Below are 19,748 nucleotides of genomic sequence, written 5' to 3'. Positions count from 1 at the left end.
TAAAATGTGGGGGCTGGGGACAGGAACAAAGAGTGAGCAGGCCAAGCTTGGGCATTGAGTCAAGTAACAAAGATTGGAAATCATGGCTGCAGGAGGTGCCTACACTCAAATAGAAAGATTGCTGCCCATCTATGGGGGCTCAGCTGCAGGTACATACCGAATTTTTGGTCCAGCCAATCATTTATTTCATTGATTCATCAAGTATTTGCTAAGTGCCTACAATGTTTCAGGCACCCTTCCAGGCACTGGAGAAACATTACTGAATGATAGTGACAAAAGCAGGCAAGTCCATTCTCTCATGGAACTTACTGGTGGAGTTCTTCACTAATCACCAAGCCCATTACAATGGACACATAACACCAAGGAGAGGGGCTAGTGCTCTAACGGGGCTATGAGAGGGTGAGGAGGGGATTTCAGCTCATCAGGGAGGTCAGAGAAGGCTTCGCTTGAACCAAAGCTAGAAGACGGAGCACCACGCCATTCAGAAAGGAGAATGGTTCACGACTTTGCCTTGAACTGGGGCAATGTAGGATCCAGGCATATAGACAACGGCATCTTTGAAAGTTTCCTGCAGACAGGAGTGGTGGCTGAGCACATAGACAAAATCACCCATGATGGCTGAGATCCTTCTCCAGCCCTGTGTGTGGGTGGCTTTGAGTGAAAAGAACACTGTATGATATCCATAGTATGATAAGCCCACCGAATGTGGTGACGAGAATTTTAGTGGGCTGAGGGTGCCTACCCTGCTGATAACATCAGCAAGGAAGCCACAAGACACAACATATTACATTACATGCAGAGTCAGCAGTCACAGCAAACCATCCATCACCAGACTTGGATGCAGAGCTATCTCCCCTCACTTAGACCTTTCAGAAAAACAAATTTCCTTTGAAGTTAAAAACGCCAGGCTCAGTTTTGGCAAAACAAAAAAGATAAAACAGAACTTTTAAAAAACCCACACCTTTTTTAAAGTTTCAACAAAGCACCTTCTTTTAAAAAATTTGATGTAGTATCTATGTTCTGCTGAGGATGAAAAAGTAACTCCAAATTGGGTAGGCCATTTTTTTAAAATTCTTATTCTTTATTGTAGTTGATCTACTATATTAGTTTCAGGTGTACAGCAAAGCGATTCAGTTATACATATACATACATGTATATTTTTTCAGATTCTTTTTCATTACGGCTCGTTATAAGAAATTAAATATAGTTCCCTGTGCTATACAGTAGGTCCTTGTTGTTTATCTATTTTATATATAGTAATGTGTATCTGTTAATCTGGGTAGGTTATTAAGTGTGACTTTTTTTTTCCAAATTTCCATTGGGAAAGCCTCTTCCTGTATGTGACTATACAAATGATTTGTGATCAAATTTCAAAAAGCAGTAACTTTGTTGTGCAGTTTCGTGTCCCTGTGTCACTGCTGAGTGACCCAGAAACTGCATCCTGTTATCACACGGTCAAAGTGAACTCCCTTTACAGCTCTCAAAGTACCTATTTTGAGTCCATCTTTTTTTCACAAGAACTGGTTAATTGCTGTCTCCTGCTTTTAATTGCATTAAAGTTACACATATGAAAAACACCAAAATCCTAAGATGAAGCAAAACTAGAAATGTTTAAAATCCTCTTCTGCTCCCCTACCCACACATGATTCTCTTCGGTTATAACTATGTAGCGCCAGCTCAGAAGGTCATACCACATAGAGGCTGGGGTGAGGGCCAGGGTTCTGATCCCGGCTCCACTGCCAGCCAGCTTCCTGATCTGGTGATTCTTTCTCTGTGCCCCTGGAAAGAACAGTCACTACTTCAGGTTGTTGTGGCAGGGTTTCCACATAAAGCACCTAGAGCAACCCTCCCACACTTGCTCAATATGGGTCAGCCACGATTTCTACACATATCTACTCTCACACACATGGAATATTTGCATTGTGGGAAAATGATTGTTTCCATGGGAACTTAACTTTCATATTTCCAGGCTCTTATCCTACTATTTTCTTTTTTTTTTTAAAGGAAGTTTATAAGCTACAATTTTCAGTCTAAGAACTGTATTAACATAAGTTATTCATTCACTGCCCCGGGTGTTTGCACGAGTTTTCTTTCCCCCACTGTTTTGTGGGTCTGGTATTTTTAATGAGTCCATATCTCACAGGCACATGTAAAGAGTGGCCCATTCTGTATTCTGATACTGTGGCTTTGGGGCATCTATTTTCCTGAGTAGTAAAAAAGAAAAAAAAATGGGGGTGGGGCAGTGAAAGAACTGAATTCCTGTGAAATTGCAGTGCAAAGCTAAATTGTGAAACTTAATAATTTACCTTAACATCCAGCCTTGAGGAAAAAAATACATTTTGACCCAGATAGTACCTTCTTAGTTTCAGGTGTACAACATTATAATTCAACATCTGTATACACTACAGAGTGATCACATCTGTCACCATAAATCTGACCCCCTTCACCCCTTTTGGCCATCCCCTAACCCCCTTCCCCTCTGGTAACCACTGATCTATTCTCTATATCTATGAGTTTGTTCATTTGTTTTGTTTTGATTTGTTTTAGAGTCCACATATGAGTGAAAATATATGGTATTTATCTTTTCCCTTCTGACTTATTTCATTTAGCGTAATACTCTCAAGGTCCATCCATAGTGGCTGCACAAATTTACATTCCCAGCAACACATCCTCTGCAACACTTGTTATTTCTTCTGCAACACTTGTTATTTCTTGTCTTTTAAATACTAACCATTCCAACACGTGTGAGGTGGTAACTCACTGTGGTTTTGATTTGCATCTCCAGAATAATTAGTGCTGCTAAACATCTTAACATCTTTTCATGTGCCTATTGCCCACCTGTATGTCCTCTTTGGAAATATATCTATTCAGGTCCTTTGCCCATTTTAAATTGGATTGTTTTGTTGTTGTTGAATTTTATGAGTTTTTTATGTAGTTTGATATTAACCCCTTATCAGATACATGATAACGCAAACATTTTCTCCCATTCTGTAGGTTGTCTTTTTGTTTTAATGATGGTTTCCCTCACTTTACAGAAGTTTTTAGTTTGATGTAGTCCTATTTGTTTATTTTTAATTTTGTTTCTCTTTTGGAGTCAGATCCACAAAAACATTGCTAAGACTGATTCCAGTGAGGTTATTCTCTACGTTTTCTTCTAGGAATGTTATGGTTTCAGGCCTTCATTCAAGTCTTTAATCCATTTTGAGTTGATTTTTGTGTAGGGAGTAAGACAGTGGTCTAGTTTCATTCTTTTGCATGTGGCTATCTCGTTTTATCAATATCGTTTATCAAAGAGACTATCCTTTCTCCATTGCATGTTCTTTGCTCCTTTGTCATAAATTAATTATCCTTATGTGTGTAGGGTTATTTCTGGGCAATCAATTCTGTTCCACTGATCAATATGCCTGGTTCTGTGCCAGTACCATACTGTTTTGAGAATTATAGGTTTGTAGTATAGTTTGAAATCAGGGAACCTGATACCTCCAGCTTTATTCTTCTTTCTCAAGATTGGTTTGGCTATTCAGGATCTTTTTTGGTCCTGTACAAATTTTAAAATTATTTGTTCTAGTTCTGTAAAACATGCCATTGGAATTTTGATAAGAATTGCATTGAATCTGTAGATTGCTTTGGATAGCATGAACACTTTAACAATATTAATTCTTCCAATCCATGAGCATGGTATATCTTTCCATTTATTTGTGTTTTCTTAAATTTCTTTCATCAATATCTTATAGTTTTCAACGTACAAGTATTTCACCTCCTTGATTAAATTTCTTCTTAGATATTTTATTCTTATTGATACAATTGTAAATTGGGTTGTTTTCTTAATTTATCTTTCTGATAGAAATGCCACAGATTTCTGTATATTGTATCCTGAGCTGAATTCATCTATTGGTTCTGAGTTTTTTGGTACAGTCTTTAGGGTTTTCTATGTATAGCATCATGTTCTCTGCAAACAATGACAGTTTTATTTCTTCCTTTCTGATTTGGATGTCTTTTATCTCTTTTTCTTACCTAATTACTGTGGCTAGGACTTCCAACATTATGTTGAATAAAACTGGTACAGTGGGCATAAATGGCTTTTCCTCTAAGATAAGGAACAGAAAGTCATTAAGGAAACATCAGCCTCTACCGGCCCATAAAGTTTCTGCTGAAAAACCTGCTGATACGTTTCTGGGATTTCCCTTATACACAATAAGGTCTTTTCTTTTCTTTTCTTTTCTTTTCTTTTCTTCCCCCCCCCCCCCACTGCCTTTTAGATTCTCTCTTTATCTTTAAATTTTACTATTTTAAGTATAATGTGTCTTAGTGTGAATTTGTGGTGTCCGTGGGAGGTAGTTCAGAGCCTTCCTATGCCACCATCTTGAATCCTTCTCCTCTTCTCTTTGGATTCATCTTACTTGTAACTCTCTGGGATTCCTGGACCTGGATATCTGTTTCCTTCCCCAGATTAGGAAAGTTTTCAGCCATTATTTCTTCAAATAATTTTTCTGGCCCTTTATCGTTCTCTTCTCTTTCTGGGATCCCTATAATGCAAATGTTATTTTACTTAATGTTTTCCCAGAGGTTCCTTAAGACATCTTCACTTTTCAGAATTTTTTTTTTATTTTGCTGCTCTGTCTGGGTGAGTTCCATTGCTTTGTCTTCCAGCTAGCTGATTTGTTCTTCTACTTCATATGGCCTGCTGTTGAACCTCTCAAGTATATTTTTCAGTTCAGTTATAATTTCCGTTTGGTACTTATATTTTCTATCTCTTTGTTGAAGTTCTCCCTGTGTTCATCCATTCTTCTCCCAAGTTTGGTGAGCATTTTTATGATCATTACTTTGAACTATTTATCAGATAGGTTGCTTATCTTCATTCCATGAATGTCTTTTCTGGGGATTTGTCTTGTTCTTTGGTCTGGAACGTATTCCTCTGTCTCCTCATTTTGCCTGATTATCTGTGGTTGTCTATATGTGTTAGACAAAACACCTACCTATCCTAGTATTGAAGGAGTGTTTTTGTGTAGGAGATGGTCCTTGGGGCCTAGAAGCACAGTCTTGCCCAGAAACCAGAGCCAGGAAGCTCATAGGGTGGCCCTCATGTGGGCTGCTTGCACCCACCAGCTACAGTGGGGTCTCAGCTACTGTGTGGAAAAGGTAGGGGCTTGTGGGGCTGGTGTGGCCTGGCTGTATCATGGCTGCTGAGTGTGGAAGGCAGAGCACAGTGCATTCATCCTGCCCAATTGTGGTGTAGCTGCTGCACAGGGTGGACAAGGCTCAAAGTCCTCGCTCATTTGGGTTGCATGCGGGGTGAGTGGAGCATTCTCTTTGGTCCTAACAGACTAGAGGGAGGACACCAAAAATGGTGTATTCACCTGTTGAGCCATGTCTCTGCTTCTCCGTCTCAATACATCTCTTTTATCTTTTGTTGTAAAGGCACTGCTCATCTAGTTCTTGGGTCCTTTTCAGAGGAAAATTATCCATATGTGGCTGTAAATCTGTGGTGTCCATGGGAGGAGGTGAGTTCAGGGTCTTCCTATGTCGCCATCTTGAATCCTTCTCAAAGCAATACATTTACATAAAATAAAAATTACCTAGACAAGGCTTTCACTTACAACATGATTACAGAGGAACCTCAATTATCTACAGCAGTGTTGTCCAATAGAAATACACCTTGATTTATATTTATATTTACATATATATAATTCTAAATTTACTAGTAGCCACATTAAAACAAGAAACACGTGAAATTAACTTTGATAATATATTTTATTTAGTCCATTGTGTTCAAAAATATTGTCTCAACAAGTAACTACTATTAAAAAAGTGTTGAGATATTTTACTTTCTTTTCATGATAAGTTTTTGAAATCCAGTGTGTATTTTATACTTACAGTACATGTCAATTGGAACTACTCACGTTTGAATGCCCATATCCACGTGTGGCTGCCAGCTGCTACAGTGGACAGAGAAGCTCTAGCTTATTTCTCTCCTTTGGCCCATCCATAACTAGGTGCTTTGCGCCTAGAGATCAAATTTGAAGTCACTACAACTAACAATCATTCTGAGGAAGGGCCCAGAACACATTTCTATTCCATAGATCAATTCAAATTGTGGGGTCAGAGCACATTTTGTCATATTTTCCAGGTTTCCAACAAATGAGAAAAAGAGACCCAGGTCTTCATTTGGCAGAAGGTCTAAATTCTGAGGCCTCCAGTGAAATACATTGAGGATTTTTCTGCCAAATAAAAAGGAGGCTGAATTGTTCTTAGTACCAAGGGAATGCTTGGCAGCTTAACATTTGCAAAACATCTCTTTCATCTGCCCGGTGAAAACCGAGGCTTCCCAGCTTGTCATCCTCCCAGGGGCCTTAATCAGATGCTTAAGAGGTAAGTGAGGAGCATCTGTCTGGCTGGGGCAGCTGTGCTCCAAGCAGGAGCCTCCTCACTGGGCCCCTCAGAGGAAAAGGTTTCTCTTCCCCGTTTCATCAGCCTTTTCCAGACATTCTGTTTGCTATTCTGTGTGGTATTCACTTGTTATTACAGCTTCTTTCACCTGATATCCAAGATCACTGTTTTCAAGGTCACCTAGACTGAAAACTCTTGTCACTGCCACTCACCAGATATCTGTCCAGACATTCAGGTTGATTCTCCAAATCAAATGCACCTTAAGGTCATGGTCCCTTGATTTCTGAATCATATCTTGAATCCATCCCTTCCTGTCCCCTTGCCATTGTCTGGATTTTCACTTCCTTCCTGCTTTCCTGATTACTAAACCCACCTCCTAACTGGCCCCCTTTTCCTGATTTCCCTCCCCGTACTCCTTACTTCAATTTATCTTGCACCCTGCTGCCAGGATCAGCTTGCTAAAATAGAGACCAAATCAGGTCAAGACTTTCATTGACTCTTCACTGTTGCCTACACATTGGATTTCCACTCTATTTTATAAGCAGAAGTCCCAGTTCTTTTCAATGGGGTGTTATCAAGAGCCCCAGGATAGAAAAGCAGTAAAATCTGAGCTGCTGTGCATGAAGTAGGGACGGAGTCCTCAGAGCCTGCCTAAAGTCCTCTAGCCCCACCTTCTCTGTGCCCATGGCAGCTCCAAGGAATCCTGAAGCTCTCCTGGACACAGAGGGACCCCTACTGCCCAGTGGGAAGCCTATGTCCCTTGGCCTGGCATTCAGGGCCCTGTGGAATCTGGGCCCCGCCCACTTTTCTGGTGTCATCACCAACCACTGCACTGCACACACATCCCAAGTCCCTGCAACACAAACCACACATGACCCCAACGTGCCAGGCATCTCCAAAGCTCCGCACTGTGGCCACGCAGCATCCTCTGCCTGGTATGTCCTCCTGTTCATCCCTGTCTGGTGAGAGCCTAGTTGCCCTCCCAGGTATAGCTCCATCATTCTATACGAACCCTTCCCTGTGAACAACCCAGATGAACTTCCCTTATGAATCAGCCCCTCCCTCTTCTAGGAATCTTGTTGAGATTACTGTTTAAGCACTTACCACATCTGTTACCTGGATGTCTTTCTCCCAGCAATGTTGTGGGCAAGGGCCCTGAATTAGCTTTCTAATCCTGGCCCAGATTACAATAAATATTTGTGGCATCATGAAGTTAAGACTATATCCAACTAAATCCTTTATTCCATCACCCACAGAGGTGAGTGAGTTGTCCTCAATTCCATGAGGAATTCTGAGAACCTTCAGGGCTAGAAAGAGGACAAAGAGCCCTGAATTGGGAATCTGAGTCCTTGGGTTCTACTTCTGGCTCCGCCCCAAACTATGTCTTTAAATTCAGTCCCACTCTGCAATGGTTTAAGTGTGCTTGCAATAATGATAATGATCATTCTAGTAGTTAATTTTTACAAGGCAGCAACCACATGCCAAGCACTGCTGTAAGCCTTTTTGGTGGATTAACTCATTTTTGTTTTACAGAATGAAGGCTGCAGAGTTTATTAGATTGAACTCCTTTTTCCAGTTGCATTTGGGGCTCAAAGAGATCTTATAGACCATCTCCTACCACAATGAGGAAAACCACCAGACTCACCAGACAGGGAGTGAAATGACCACTCAACGTGACTCAGCAGGTGGAAAAACTGGCTGGTGCCAGGTCTCCTGGCTCTTGGGTGGCTGTTTTTCCACTCACACTGCACTGTTTCTCTGTGACAGGAAGTGGCCTGGTACTGGCCATAACCTCATTTAGATGCACAAAATGTTTTGCAAAGCTTCAGCAGAGAGATCTGACACTCAGGTATCAGTAAGACTCAGTTCATGCCCAAATATTTCCTTACTTAAAATTAAATGATTTCATTTCAAATTTGATTTAATTTTTTTAAAAGTTGCCTCCTAGTAAAAATCATAATCACCAAAATAATTTCTCTAACAATAGTATGAAAGGTGCCAATAGAAATTTAGGGTAGGAACAACCTCCTGTCCTCAGCTATAGATGAGCTAATGACTGCACGTGAGATCCTATTCAGGCAGAGTGGGCTCCTGGGGAGACTTCACTCTGGTCAAGGCTGCTACCACATGGCTTCAAGGACATGGCTGTCATGAACCTCGGATGTACAACTGATCATAATTTTTTTTAAAACATGTCAATTTTGTCAGCTCAGGCTGCTCTAACAAAGCACCATTAACGGGGTGGCTTAAAAACAGACATTTATTTCTCACTGTTCTGGAGGCTGGGAAGTGCGAGGTCAAGGTGCTTGCACATTCAGTTCTTGATGAGGGCCCACTTCCTGGCTTATAGACGGCCACCTTCTGTGTTCTCACATGGCAGAGTGGGAGTTCTGGTGCCTTCCTCTGATCCCATCACCAGGGCCCCACCTTCATGACCTCACCTGAACCTCATCACCTCCCAAAGGCCCCAACTCCAAATACCATCACATTTGGGTTTGGGGCTTCAATATATGAATCTGGGGAGAACGCAGACATTCCTGAGAGGCGGCATGATATCATGGAAAGAGAAGTGAACCTTAAGTCAAAACTCCCATCACTGACCCACTGACCTCTGAGGGATCAGTTAATGTGGCCAAGTCTCAGATTTATCATAGGGGAGTGTTATCAATTTTACTGGCCCTGCCTAGCTGGGGTCACTGTGAAATTCCAAGGAGATGTGCATGAAGAGGACTGGGACGAATGAAATACTTGTTTTTCTTCTGTAAGGGGCATTCATATTTGCAGAATGTTATCCAGAACTGTTTCCACATTGCATCCTGGAGAAGGGAAGTAGACTTAGCCAAGATCCACAGTACAGGACAAACACAACGGAGCCTGGGTATGGTCCCTCCCTAGCACGCTACCCTTTACATCAACTGTTTTAGGATGACATTGATTCCATTCTTCTTTTCTTAAGCTGGGAATCTGTAGAAACACTTGTAAACCCATGTATTAAATCTTACAATTTCTAACTGAAGGCTACAAGGACATCAAAGTAATATTTATTGAAGCCATTAAGGTGCTAACTCTTGATACAGAATTTCGTCCCACCCTCAAAGACAGCCCTTCAGTGCTAGTATTGTCACGGCCCCTCTTTCAGTCCACTTTTCTAGAACCTGATGGTCAGGAAGGTAACTTGTCCAAGACCACACAGGTACAAAGTAGCAGAGGAGAGTCAAACTCAAGTCTGCATGACCACATACAATGCTTTTTCCATTAGTCCAGCGTGCCTCAACAAGAAAAAATAATTTCATCATAAAACTGGAGAAAAATGAAAAAAAAAAACCTGCAATGATTCGGCATGGTGTCCACTGATACTATTTCAGAAATGTGCTCAGAACATTCATATTTTAACAAAGGCAGTAATTGCCATATTAGGGGGAAATAGATTAGTTTTTTTCTCTCCTTAAAGTTTAACAAAGTAAACATTAAACGTATTTGGGCTCGCTAACTTAAAAGGGCAAAAGGGTAATGCTGCTTATTAATGCGCTTCCACGGCGGGTTCACTTGCATACACTAGAGTGGGGCTCAGATGCAAGGACCCAAGGCTAAGGGTGACTCAGGACTCCCTGCCCTACTCCTCCCCACCTACATTCCATCCTGGGGGTAATGCCTTCACCCGGGTTCTTTTAAAATTCTTCTACTTTAGGGTGTACACATGCGAGTTCAAATTCCTACCTGAAACACCGATGGGGGTTCACTACGCACCTCGGATTTAAGGGTAACCCCTGACTTCCTGCAGCCCCCTCCACCGCCCTGGGCCCTCCCCCAGCCGCCTGCCCCCTAACTCTCCCCCTTCTTGCCGCGCAGGGTGCTAGGAAGGCCGGGGTGGGCGAGAGCCGAGGGCTGCGGGGAGCAGGAGGATCCAGGCGCATTGTGAAGTGGCCAGGGCGTCACAGGCGACCTGGACCCCCGGGATCTGAGGGGGAGGGTCTCCGCAGCGCCCCCGCGAGGCCCAGAGATCCTCGCTCAGACCCTGGGTGCGCGGGGAAGGAGATGGAGGGCTTCCGCCGCTTCTCCTCGCGGCCCCACGGGGACCTCTGGGAGCCCCCGCCTCCCCGCGAGGAGCGCGCATCCTCTGCGCGGCTGGGCGGGCCCGGACCGCAGACCGAGCAGAGCTTGTGCTTCTGGGCCGGGACTCCCGGCGAGGAGAGCGAGGCCGCGGCGCCCTGGGTGCACCAGCGCTGCTCGCCCACCCCGCGGCCCCACCAGCACCGGTACTCCGACTCGCCGCAGGAAAGCCGCAGCCTGACCGAAGTGGCCCGGAGGCCCCCGGAGCGCGCCAGGAAGAACCGGCCCCGCAGCCGGCGCCTGGAAGATGCCTGGTGGGAAGCAAGGACCAAGCCCCAGACTCAGGGAGGCAGCCCGCACAGCCTGGCCTGGCAGCAGCAGCCCCAGCTGCAACCCCAACAGCCTCAGCCCGGCCAGCACTACCCTCCGGCCCAGGGAGATTCGCCCCCACCTTACCCTGAGGGAGTTTACACTCCCCAGAGTGGAACTTTCCGGGTAGAAAAGGTGCAGAGCGGAGACCATTGGGCAGTGCCGGTCTGCAGAGGTCTAGGTCGTTGGTCCCATTCCTCAGTTCACACGGAGAAGTCTTCCGTGCCCTCCAGAGATTTTGGGACGCAGTTGGCTAGCATGTATATCCAGAAAAGAGACAGCAATGATCCGGTGGAGTCGTTAGTCAGCCAGTACTCCCAGCCCTCAGTCTCCAGCAAGGGGTTACAGAGCCAGCACACCCAGACACTCAAGAACAAGCTAGAAGAGGCAGTAATGTCCTCCAGAGACCAGAAGATTGTGGCCCTGGTGCTGACCCGGCTCAAGAAGGCCCAGAGGATGCGGGAGCTGCAGCAGCAGGCGGCTGTAGCCTGGGAGGAGCTGAAGCGCTCGGACCAGAAGGTCCAGTTGACCCTGGAGAGGGAGCGCAAGCTGCTGCTGCAGCAGAGCCAGGAGCAATGGCAGCAGGAGAAGGAGCAGCGCAAGGCTCACCTGAGCCGGGAGCAGCGTGTTCGGCGGCGGGACAGACAAGCGATGAACGCCATCCAGCAGGAGAGCGGGTGGAAGGCGCAGCTGGAGGAGCAGGAGAACCAGCGCCAGGAGAAGCTGGAGAGGGCCCCCTCTGAGACCGAGAGTGAGACTGAGACAGAGCACAGGAAGCAGCTGCAGCTCCTACAGGAGCAGGAGAGGATGCTGCAGGACCTGAGGGAGCAGAACAGCCTGCAGCTGCAGAAGAGGCTGGAGCAGGCCTGTCAGAAGAAGCACGCACACACCACCGAGGGCCAGAACAAGATCCAGGAGAGCAATCTTAGCTCCCTAGTCAATTACCAGGCCCGGAAGGTCCTCATGGACTGCCAGACCAAGGCTGAGGAGCTCCTGAGGAAGTTGTCCCTGGAACAGTGTTCCCAGCAGTACCAGGAGATCCACCAGGGCCTGATTAAGGAGCATCACCGAGAGCTGAAGAAGGTCCAGGCGCGGAAGGATCAGTTCCAGCAGGTCAAGTGGCGCGCGGAAGAGTCCAAGGAGCAGAGGAAGGAGCACAACCCGCTGCTGACGAAGCTGGTGGACCAGAAGGTCCTGCAGACCAGGAGTGACGTTCACAAGAACACCAGGGACAAGGCGCAGCACATTCGGGAGCTCAACATCCTGCGTGAGAAGAATCATCACATCCTGAAGCTGAAAGCCGAGAAGGAGGGAAAGTGCCACATCGAGGGCATCAAGGAAGCCCTTAAGAAAAAGGAGCAGAGGATGCAGCAGATCGCGCAAGAGAAAGATGCAACCTTAGAGGGATTCCAGAAGATCTCCAGGGCCTCCAGGACAGACAACGTGAGAGCACTTGCCAACAGCTTCTTTGATTGATTGGCCCGGGAGACCCAGGTCCAAGCTGGGCAGCAGAGAGAGGGCTACTGAGAACCTGAAGACAAATAGCTTACAGCCCAGGCGGCTAGAAAGCGATGTGGCAATGTGATTCATTTTATAAGCTGATTAAAATTGAGCATTGATTGTTAAAAAGTATATAAAATAGCTGCAGTTTCCTCTCATGAACCAGTTTATTCATTCATTTGGATAGTTGAGAGGGTTGGGATAGGAATTTGGGGATTTTAAGGAAATCACTTGCCTTTGTACATTTTGATTTAAATAGAAGAATATTCATTTAGCTCTCAAGTAATCTTAGAAACACATGTCAGACACACATTTGAAGAACCAAAGAAAAAAATCTACAGTGAGGGTTACAGTTCAGTGTCATGACTTAAGTCTTTTCCTGTTCCAGAACTTATGGAAAGGTGAAGTGTGAAGTGCCTGTCATAGAAATCGCCAAGAAAAGAAAAAAAAAAAAAAGTATGGGCAGAGGGGCGGGAGGAATTTCTGCAAACAAATAGATTTGGGAACCCAGCGTACTACATCCCATCTTGGGAGTTCATAACACACATGAAAATTTTAAAGGTTCTGAAAAGGCCTGCAGTAAAGAAACATTTGATCAACCTAGTGTTTTTCACAAACCACGGAACTCATTTTTCTCTTGGATCATTCCATGGAATTGATGTTCTGTGAAGTATTTTTGGAAAGAGCTCTCTGTATTTCTTCCCAGAATGTGCTTCTTTGGCCTTTCGTCCCCATGTTAATAGGAAGTGTTTATAACTCCTTTAGCACTACTGCTTGACTGCACCATCACAGCCATGAGCCAAGAGCTCCCTGGAACCTTTTGGTCAGATTCTTTTTTTTTTTTTTTCCTTTTGGTCCATCTCATCCAGTCTTTTGGAACAAAGTTCTATTAGAATCCTCTTCCCCTCTATCTCCCCTTTGTCTTTTCTGAAGGAGGTGTGTGATGTCATTCTGTCTATCCACATTGTGTCTAATGAACCTAACCAGGGTCTGAAGGGATGACTAAGCTTGATTCAGGAACCTGACATTTTAAAAATAAGGAGCCAGAAGCTAAGCAGAATTTAACCCATCACTTCTCAAAGTCTCTATCAAAAAATTCTAAAAGTTTTAAAAAATGCCCCTCATATAACATTTGTCTTTTGGGGGAAAAAAAGAGAGAGAGAGAGAGAGAAATAGAAAGAATAAGCCCCACTAGAAGATTTTTGTCTTATTAGTATTTTTGAAATGACAAGAAAGGTGGCCTGGCAAGTGATTTTGTTCAGAGGTCAGTGTGAAAGCCATAGTTTCATCTTATGTGATGCAAACTGGGCCCCCTTCTCTGCCTTTGGTCCCCTCTATTTGCTGTCCCCAAAGAGGCCTACTTGGGCCCTCACACCTTTGCTCAAAAATAGAAAGGCTCATACTTCTTGTCTCAATTTCCAGTCTTATTATTCTCTTCTCTTCAAGTTAATGCCATTCCAGCCAAATGCTATGTACATTCCTGGCATTCTAGGATAACATTTAAAATGTCTCAGAGAGGCAGACATCCCTTGAATCTAACTCTTCCTCTTGACATGTTATGTGACTTTGGGGAAGTTACTTTCCTGGGCCTCAGTTTCCTCATCTGTAAAGTAGAATTATAATTGATACTTCCAAGGGATGTTGTGAGGGATGATTAAACAAAATAATTAATGTAAGGTGTTTGGTATAGTGTCTAGAACATAATACACTGTAATTAAATACAGCCATTTTTATTATACTGCTGACCCTCCATTTTTGTCAATTCCATCCTCCCTATTTGATCCCTTCTCTACAGCTTCCTCCTCCCATCATATCTAAGACTGGTTTTTCTGAGCTAAGCTCACATTCTGCCTCTACTGTGAAGTGTGGGAGCTCCCTGGCTGCCCCAACTCAACACCACCTTCTCTGACTAACTGCTCAGCTTGTTGAGTGCTTAGCAGTTGTTGCCGTGTTGGCATATCCATCTTGCAATCCACATCTTGGCTTCCAAGCTGGGCTGTACGCTATGTAAGGCCAGGGTCGTTGTCTTAGAGTTCTTTACACCCATGCTTAAGTTAACATGGTGGTCAATATACAGTCAAAATAAAAGCCGTTAAGGAGGATATTTTGACCCCACATCCACATCCAATCCCAAGCCTTTACCCTACTAATGTTCTTTGCTCTTTGCTCCAAGAAATAAATACAGACTTTCAGTCTTTAATACAATTCTTTATGAATGGTACTGATAGAAATAATACAGAATAAAACTGACAGAAGATGGAGTACACTTAACTTCCCTCTACTCTTCCTTTAAAAAAATATACATATATATGTACTCCCAGTTCAAATATAGTTTTCAACCACTACCCTTAGCCATGCCAGCAAAGACCCAGTAGTGAGCCTAGACTTTTACGCTTACCAGGCTGTAATAAGGAGCTCCCCACCATGGCAGTGTCAGCTGAGAACACCTTGGAAGCCTAGACTCTCAACCACCACCATCACCACCACCACCACCACCACCACACAGTAACAGTATGCCCTGCTGTTTCCCTACTGGGTGGTGTCAGATGAAACCTAGTGGAGAGGAGTTTTATCAGCCTCTAGCAGTAACACCCCTTTGGTGTTGGTAGATGTTGTGTTGAGAGCAGTAATGAGGCTCTCTTACTACCTCTACCCAGGCAGGGAGGTATCACTGCAGGCCTAGAGGGGAGCCAATACCCCCATCTCCACCCAGCAGTGATGAAGAGTGCCCCTCCCCCTCAGGTGGCAAGGGAGGTGGAGTGGGGAACTGGACATCTATCTCTACCTGTCAATAGTAAGGCCTCATTCAACCTCCTTCCCATTCTAGAGCAGTGTGAGAGGAGGCCAGATGGGATAGAAGATCCAGTCTTGTAATACTCAAGATGTCCTGGCTTCTATTCAAAATCACACTTCACACCAAGAAAATAATATGTCAAACTGAATAGAAAAGACAATGGATGCCAACGTGAGGATGACAAATGTTAGAAATACCTGAAAAAAGATCTTAACACAGACATGACAAAAATGCTTCCACAAGCAATTATGAACACACTTGAAACAAATGAAAAATAAAACTGTCTTGGCAAATAAAAGTCTTAACAAAGAAAACAAGGTGTAAAGGAAAACCAAGAGGAAATTTTCAAACTGGAAAATATAATAAAAAGCTCAGTGGATGGGTTAAACAGCAGAATGGAGAGAACAGAAGAAAGAATTGGTGAATTGTAAGACAGAACACTAAAAATTACCAAATCTGAGAAATATAAATTTTTTTTTAAATTAGCAGAGCCCCATGGGCCTGTGAGACTATAATAAAAGATCTAACATTCATGATATGTCCCCAGAAGGAGATAAAGAAGGTAGGGCTGAAAAAATATTCAAGGTAATAATGGCTGAGAACTTCTCCAAATTTGGTAAAAGAGCTAACCCTACATATTCAAGAAGTTGAGTGAACCTCCCAAAAGAGTAAACCCATAGAGATCCATGACATATCATAGTCAAACTTCTAAAACTGAAGAAAAGAAAAAAAATTCTTGATTAAGAGAATGAGAAAATAAGCCACAGACTGGGAGGAAATATTTGCAAAAGAGTAGCTTAAACAATTTCCAAAAAAAAGAAAATAGGAGGACTCAGTCTGCCCAATTTCATTACTCATTACATAGCTGCAGTAATTAGACTGTAATATTGATGAAAGGACAGACGCATACATCAGTGGAACAAAATAAAGAAACCAGAAATAGATCCATATAAATATGTCCAATTACGATTTTTAACAAAGATGCAAAAGCAATTTGATGGAGAAAGGCAGAGAGTTCAATATAATGATGCGGAAACAAGTGCATATCTACAGGCAAAAAGTAAGAAAGTAACAGAGAGAGAGAGAGAGGGAGGAAGGAAGAAGGAAGGGAAGGAAAGAGGAAAGAACTTCAACCCAAGTCACATCTTATACAAAACTTAACTCAAAATGGATCATGGACTTAAATGCAAATTGTAGTACAATAAAATTTTCAGGAAAAAAACATAGGAGAAAATCTTTAGGGTCTAAAGTTAGGCAAAGAGTTCTTAAGCTTGACATCAAAAGCACAATCTATAAAAGAAAAAAATTGATAAGTTGCACTTTATCAAAGTTAAAAACTTTTGCTATGTGAAAGAATCTGTTAAAAGGATGAATGACAAGTTATAGAATGAGAAAATGAGAGTTAAAACTACAACGAGGTATCACTATTCACCCATCAGAATGGCTGAAATAAGAAATAGTGACAACATGGGATGCTGGCAAGGATGCAGAGAAACTGGATCATCCAGACATTGCTGGTGGAAATGTAAAATTGTACAGCCATTCTGGAAAACAGTTTGGCAGTTTATTCAAAAACTAAAGATGTAACTACCATATGACACAGCAATTGCACTCCTGGGCATTTATCCCAGAGAAATGAAGACTTCTGTTCATACAAAAACCTATACATGGATATTTATCACAGCTCTGTTCATAATGACCCCAAACTGGGGTAACCCAGATGTCCTTCAATGGTTGAAAGGTTAAACAAATAGTGCTACATCCGTACTTTGAAATACTACTCAGCAATGAAAAGGAACCAACTATTCATACACACAACTGGGATGAATCTCCAGAGAAGTATGCTGAGTGACGAAAGCCAATCCCAAAAGGTTACATAGTGTGTCATTCCACTTACGTTGAAATGATAGGACTGCAGAAATGGAGAACAGATTAGCAGCTGTCAGGGATTATAGATGGAATGGAGGTAAAGGAAAGTGTGTGTGGCAGTAAAAGGGCAGCATGAGGGATCTTTTCGGTGAAGGAAGCATTCTGCATCTTGGCTGTATTAATGTCAGTCTCCTAGGTGTGATACTGTACTATAGTTTCCAAGATGTTATCATCAGGAAAAATGGAGTAAGGGACACATAGGATTTCTCTGTCTTATTTCTTAAAACTGCATGTGAATCTACAAAGATGTCAAAAGATTTCTAAAAACAAAATAAAAGTGACATGATTTATTGCTGGAAAAAAATAGCATTTTTGTTGGCAACAGTGAGAATTTCAAAACCTGAACCCAAGAAAACTAAATTTAGTAGAAATGTATTAACACAAAGTAAATTCAACAAAGGCTAAGACTGAAAATAGTAACAGTTGTTACTGACTAAAAATTGAATGATAGAACCAAATTTTCTTTATAACATGTATATCTGTATAATTTGGCCTAGAAAAATTGAACTTGGCAGAAATAATTCCCATAAAGAAAAGCCCAGAACAGCAGAAGCTGTAATTGGTCACATTTGATGTTGTCAAGAATACTGATAAATGCAATTGCTCTCAATGCAAAGAAGTTTCGTAAATTGAAAACAAAAATAGAAAAATCTAGAAGCAATGACTGTACCATTTAGAAAACTGATCATAGAATTGAACTGGCTTAAAAGAGTTTGTGTTAGAAAATACTCTCTCATTGAAAATGTAATAGCCTTGGTTTCTTAAGTATTTGTATTTGGTTACTTATGAGATCAAAACTATGGGATCAAAAAATCCCGTCCTCTAGCCAGACCTTATCAAATGCTTACTATGTGCCATGCAGTTAGACACACACTAGACTCTTTTACATTTATTTATATTCTTTTATTTTATAAACTTTATAAATTAGTATCATATTTCACAGACGGAGACCTGAGGTTTGGGGAGGTTGAGCAAGATTTCTGAGATGCTGCCACTTGTAAGTGGTAGAGCTAGAATTTGAACCCAATTCTTTCTGACTGTCTAGACTGTTTCCACATATTACCTGCCTTTCAGTGATGAAGAAGAAATATACCACAGAGATTAAGATGCAGGCTCTGAAACCAGACTACCCATGTTCAAATCCAATCTCCATCATTTAACTAAGAGTGGACTTGGGCAAGGTTGTTAACCCATCCATGCATCATTTTCCTTGTCCATACAAAGGAAACAGAGTGTATAACTCATAGGGTTGTGAGGATTAAATGGACCGATACATGAGAGGTATTTAGAACAGTGCTGAACACACAACAAGACCTCCCTGTTAGCTTTTGTTATATAATATTTTCTTGACTCTAATGCTGGACAAAATGTTTTTTAAAATCTGATTTGCAAGGACACTCAGAATTTGAGAGGAATGAATGGCGAAATAACCTAACGTTTGTCAAACATTAACATATATGTGTCTTTTATTATAACATTTTAAAGACAGTGATATTAGTAGCATTTGAACTGACAGATATCAGGAGTTTTAAAGAAGTTACCTTTGGCTCTAGGGGATTGAAGTGTTTCTCCACTGGCTGTGTAATCGAATTAATTCCATATTGGGCCAGCTTTTATTAATGTTCCCTCTCCCTTCTGAACCTGTAGTGATTGTGCATTGAGGGGAAAAAATGCTGATTCAATTGAGTATTCTCCGGCATTAATCCTTCCTAGGTTTGGGATGTCACCGAAATGATCTGGAGCTGTATTCTCCTTTTTGTGTATCTTGTATAACGAGGAGAAAATAATGAATGTTTTAAAAATTATTTTTTGAGACACCAAACACTTGCCATTTGATCTTGCCTTTTTAAAAATCAGAAAGCTCTGGGCATTTTTCAATCCAACTATGTCTAGTTACAACCAGACCCATCGCCCTGTCTCATAGCCCTTGAAACCAGAATCGTTCTTTTTCCAGTTAATTTTTCTGTGCTTCTAAAGGAATCATTGTCTCACTTTGATGTTGCAGATATCCTAACTCACAGGAACTAGAGGATCAGATTTACTGGCAAGCTTACATTTTTGAGGTTAAGTAGAGGTGAGCTAATTCTCAAAAGGGGAGGAGGGACCACTTCAAAAGGTTCTGAATCTTATTTACTCCTTTGACCTAACTGTCACTTGTACTGGCTGGATGATGGTAATTACTCAAACCCATGCCCCTTTCACTGCCTTGAGGGTGGCAAAGGGACAGAAGGCTTAGGTCCCAGTCACGGCTCAGTGAGGGAGTCCTCCTGCAACTGTCTGAATGCATGAGCTGCCAGTGACTACCCCACCCCAACCTTCTTTACAATCATTTTGTAAATATCTCCTTAGGCTCAGCTCAGAAACAAACCCATGTGTTAATCAAGGCTACAGATTGACCTTCCCTATGTGGCATGGAAGATGGCCACCAAAAGCCCCGGGCTTATGTGTTTCCTTCTTGCAATTCAAGAAGAGAGACTTCTCTGCCTCTAACATGGAAAATTCCAGAAAAGACTTGGATTGGACCAATTTGGACCAGGCCCGGATGCAAGCCCTTCCCTTGGACCTGTCTCTGTGTCCATTATAGCATTGTAGCACACAGCATCATACTCGGTCCAGTCTGCAAGTCAGGCTTCTTGTGGATGTTACAAAATGAGGTGAAGTGGGCAAGGATGTTCCTGAGATGCTAAACAGAAGACAGGATACTGGGGTAGCCCTTAGA

The 19,748-nt window shown here is 42.7% G+C and overlaps 1 protein-coding gene and 1 long non-coding RNA gene across 2 annotated transcripts; one reads left to right on the top strand and one right to left on the bottom strand.

Annotated features, from left to right (window-relative positions):
* Window positions 1-1,275: 1,275 nt before the first annotated feature.
* Window positions 1,276-10,169, bottom strand: LOC140688627 (uncharacterized). The gene is made up of 3 exons (XR_012063328.1): window positions 10,105-10,169; window positions 5,901-6,004; window positions 1,276-1,779 (listed from the first exon to the last, which is right to left on the bottom strand). It is a non-coding gene; the product is annotated as an uncharacterized lncRNA (long non-coding RNA).
* A 198-nt stretch (window positions 10,170-10,367) lies between these two features.
* On the top strand, window positions 10,368-12,468 carry CCDC185 (coiled-coil domain containing 185). The gene has a single exon (XM_006220444.4). It carries the CDS (start codon window positions 10,423-10,425, stop codon window positions 12,280-12,282), a length of 1,860 nt encoding a protein of 619 aa, XP_006220506.2. The 5' UTR covers window positions 10,368-10,422; the 3' UTR covers window positions 12,283-12,468.
* Window positions 12,469-19,748: the final 7,280 nt, after the last annotated feature.

This window comes from Vicugna pacos, chromosome 23, assembly GCF_048564905.1.
Source record: "Vicugna pacos chromosome 23, VicPac4, whole genome shotgun sequence".
NCBI classification, from domain to species: domain Eukaryota; kingdom Metazoa; phylum Chordata; class Mammalia; order Artiodactyla; family Camelidae; genus Vicugna; species Vicugna pacos.
Note: the sequence above shows the minus strand (reverse complement) of the source record. Positions and strands in the feature narration are given on the sequence as shown.

Excerpts from the sequence above, each read along its gene's own strand:
- CCDC185 (XM_006220444.4), top strand. The coding sequence starts at position 10,423 with ATGGAGGGCTTCCGCCGCTTCTCCTCGCGGCCCCACGGGGACCTCTGG.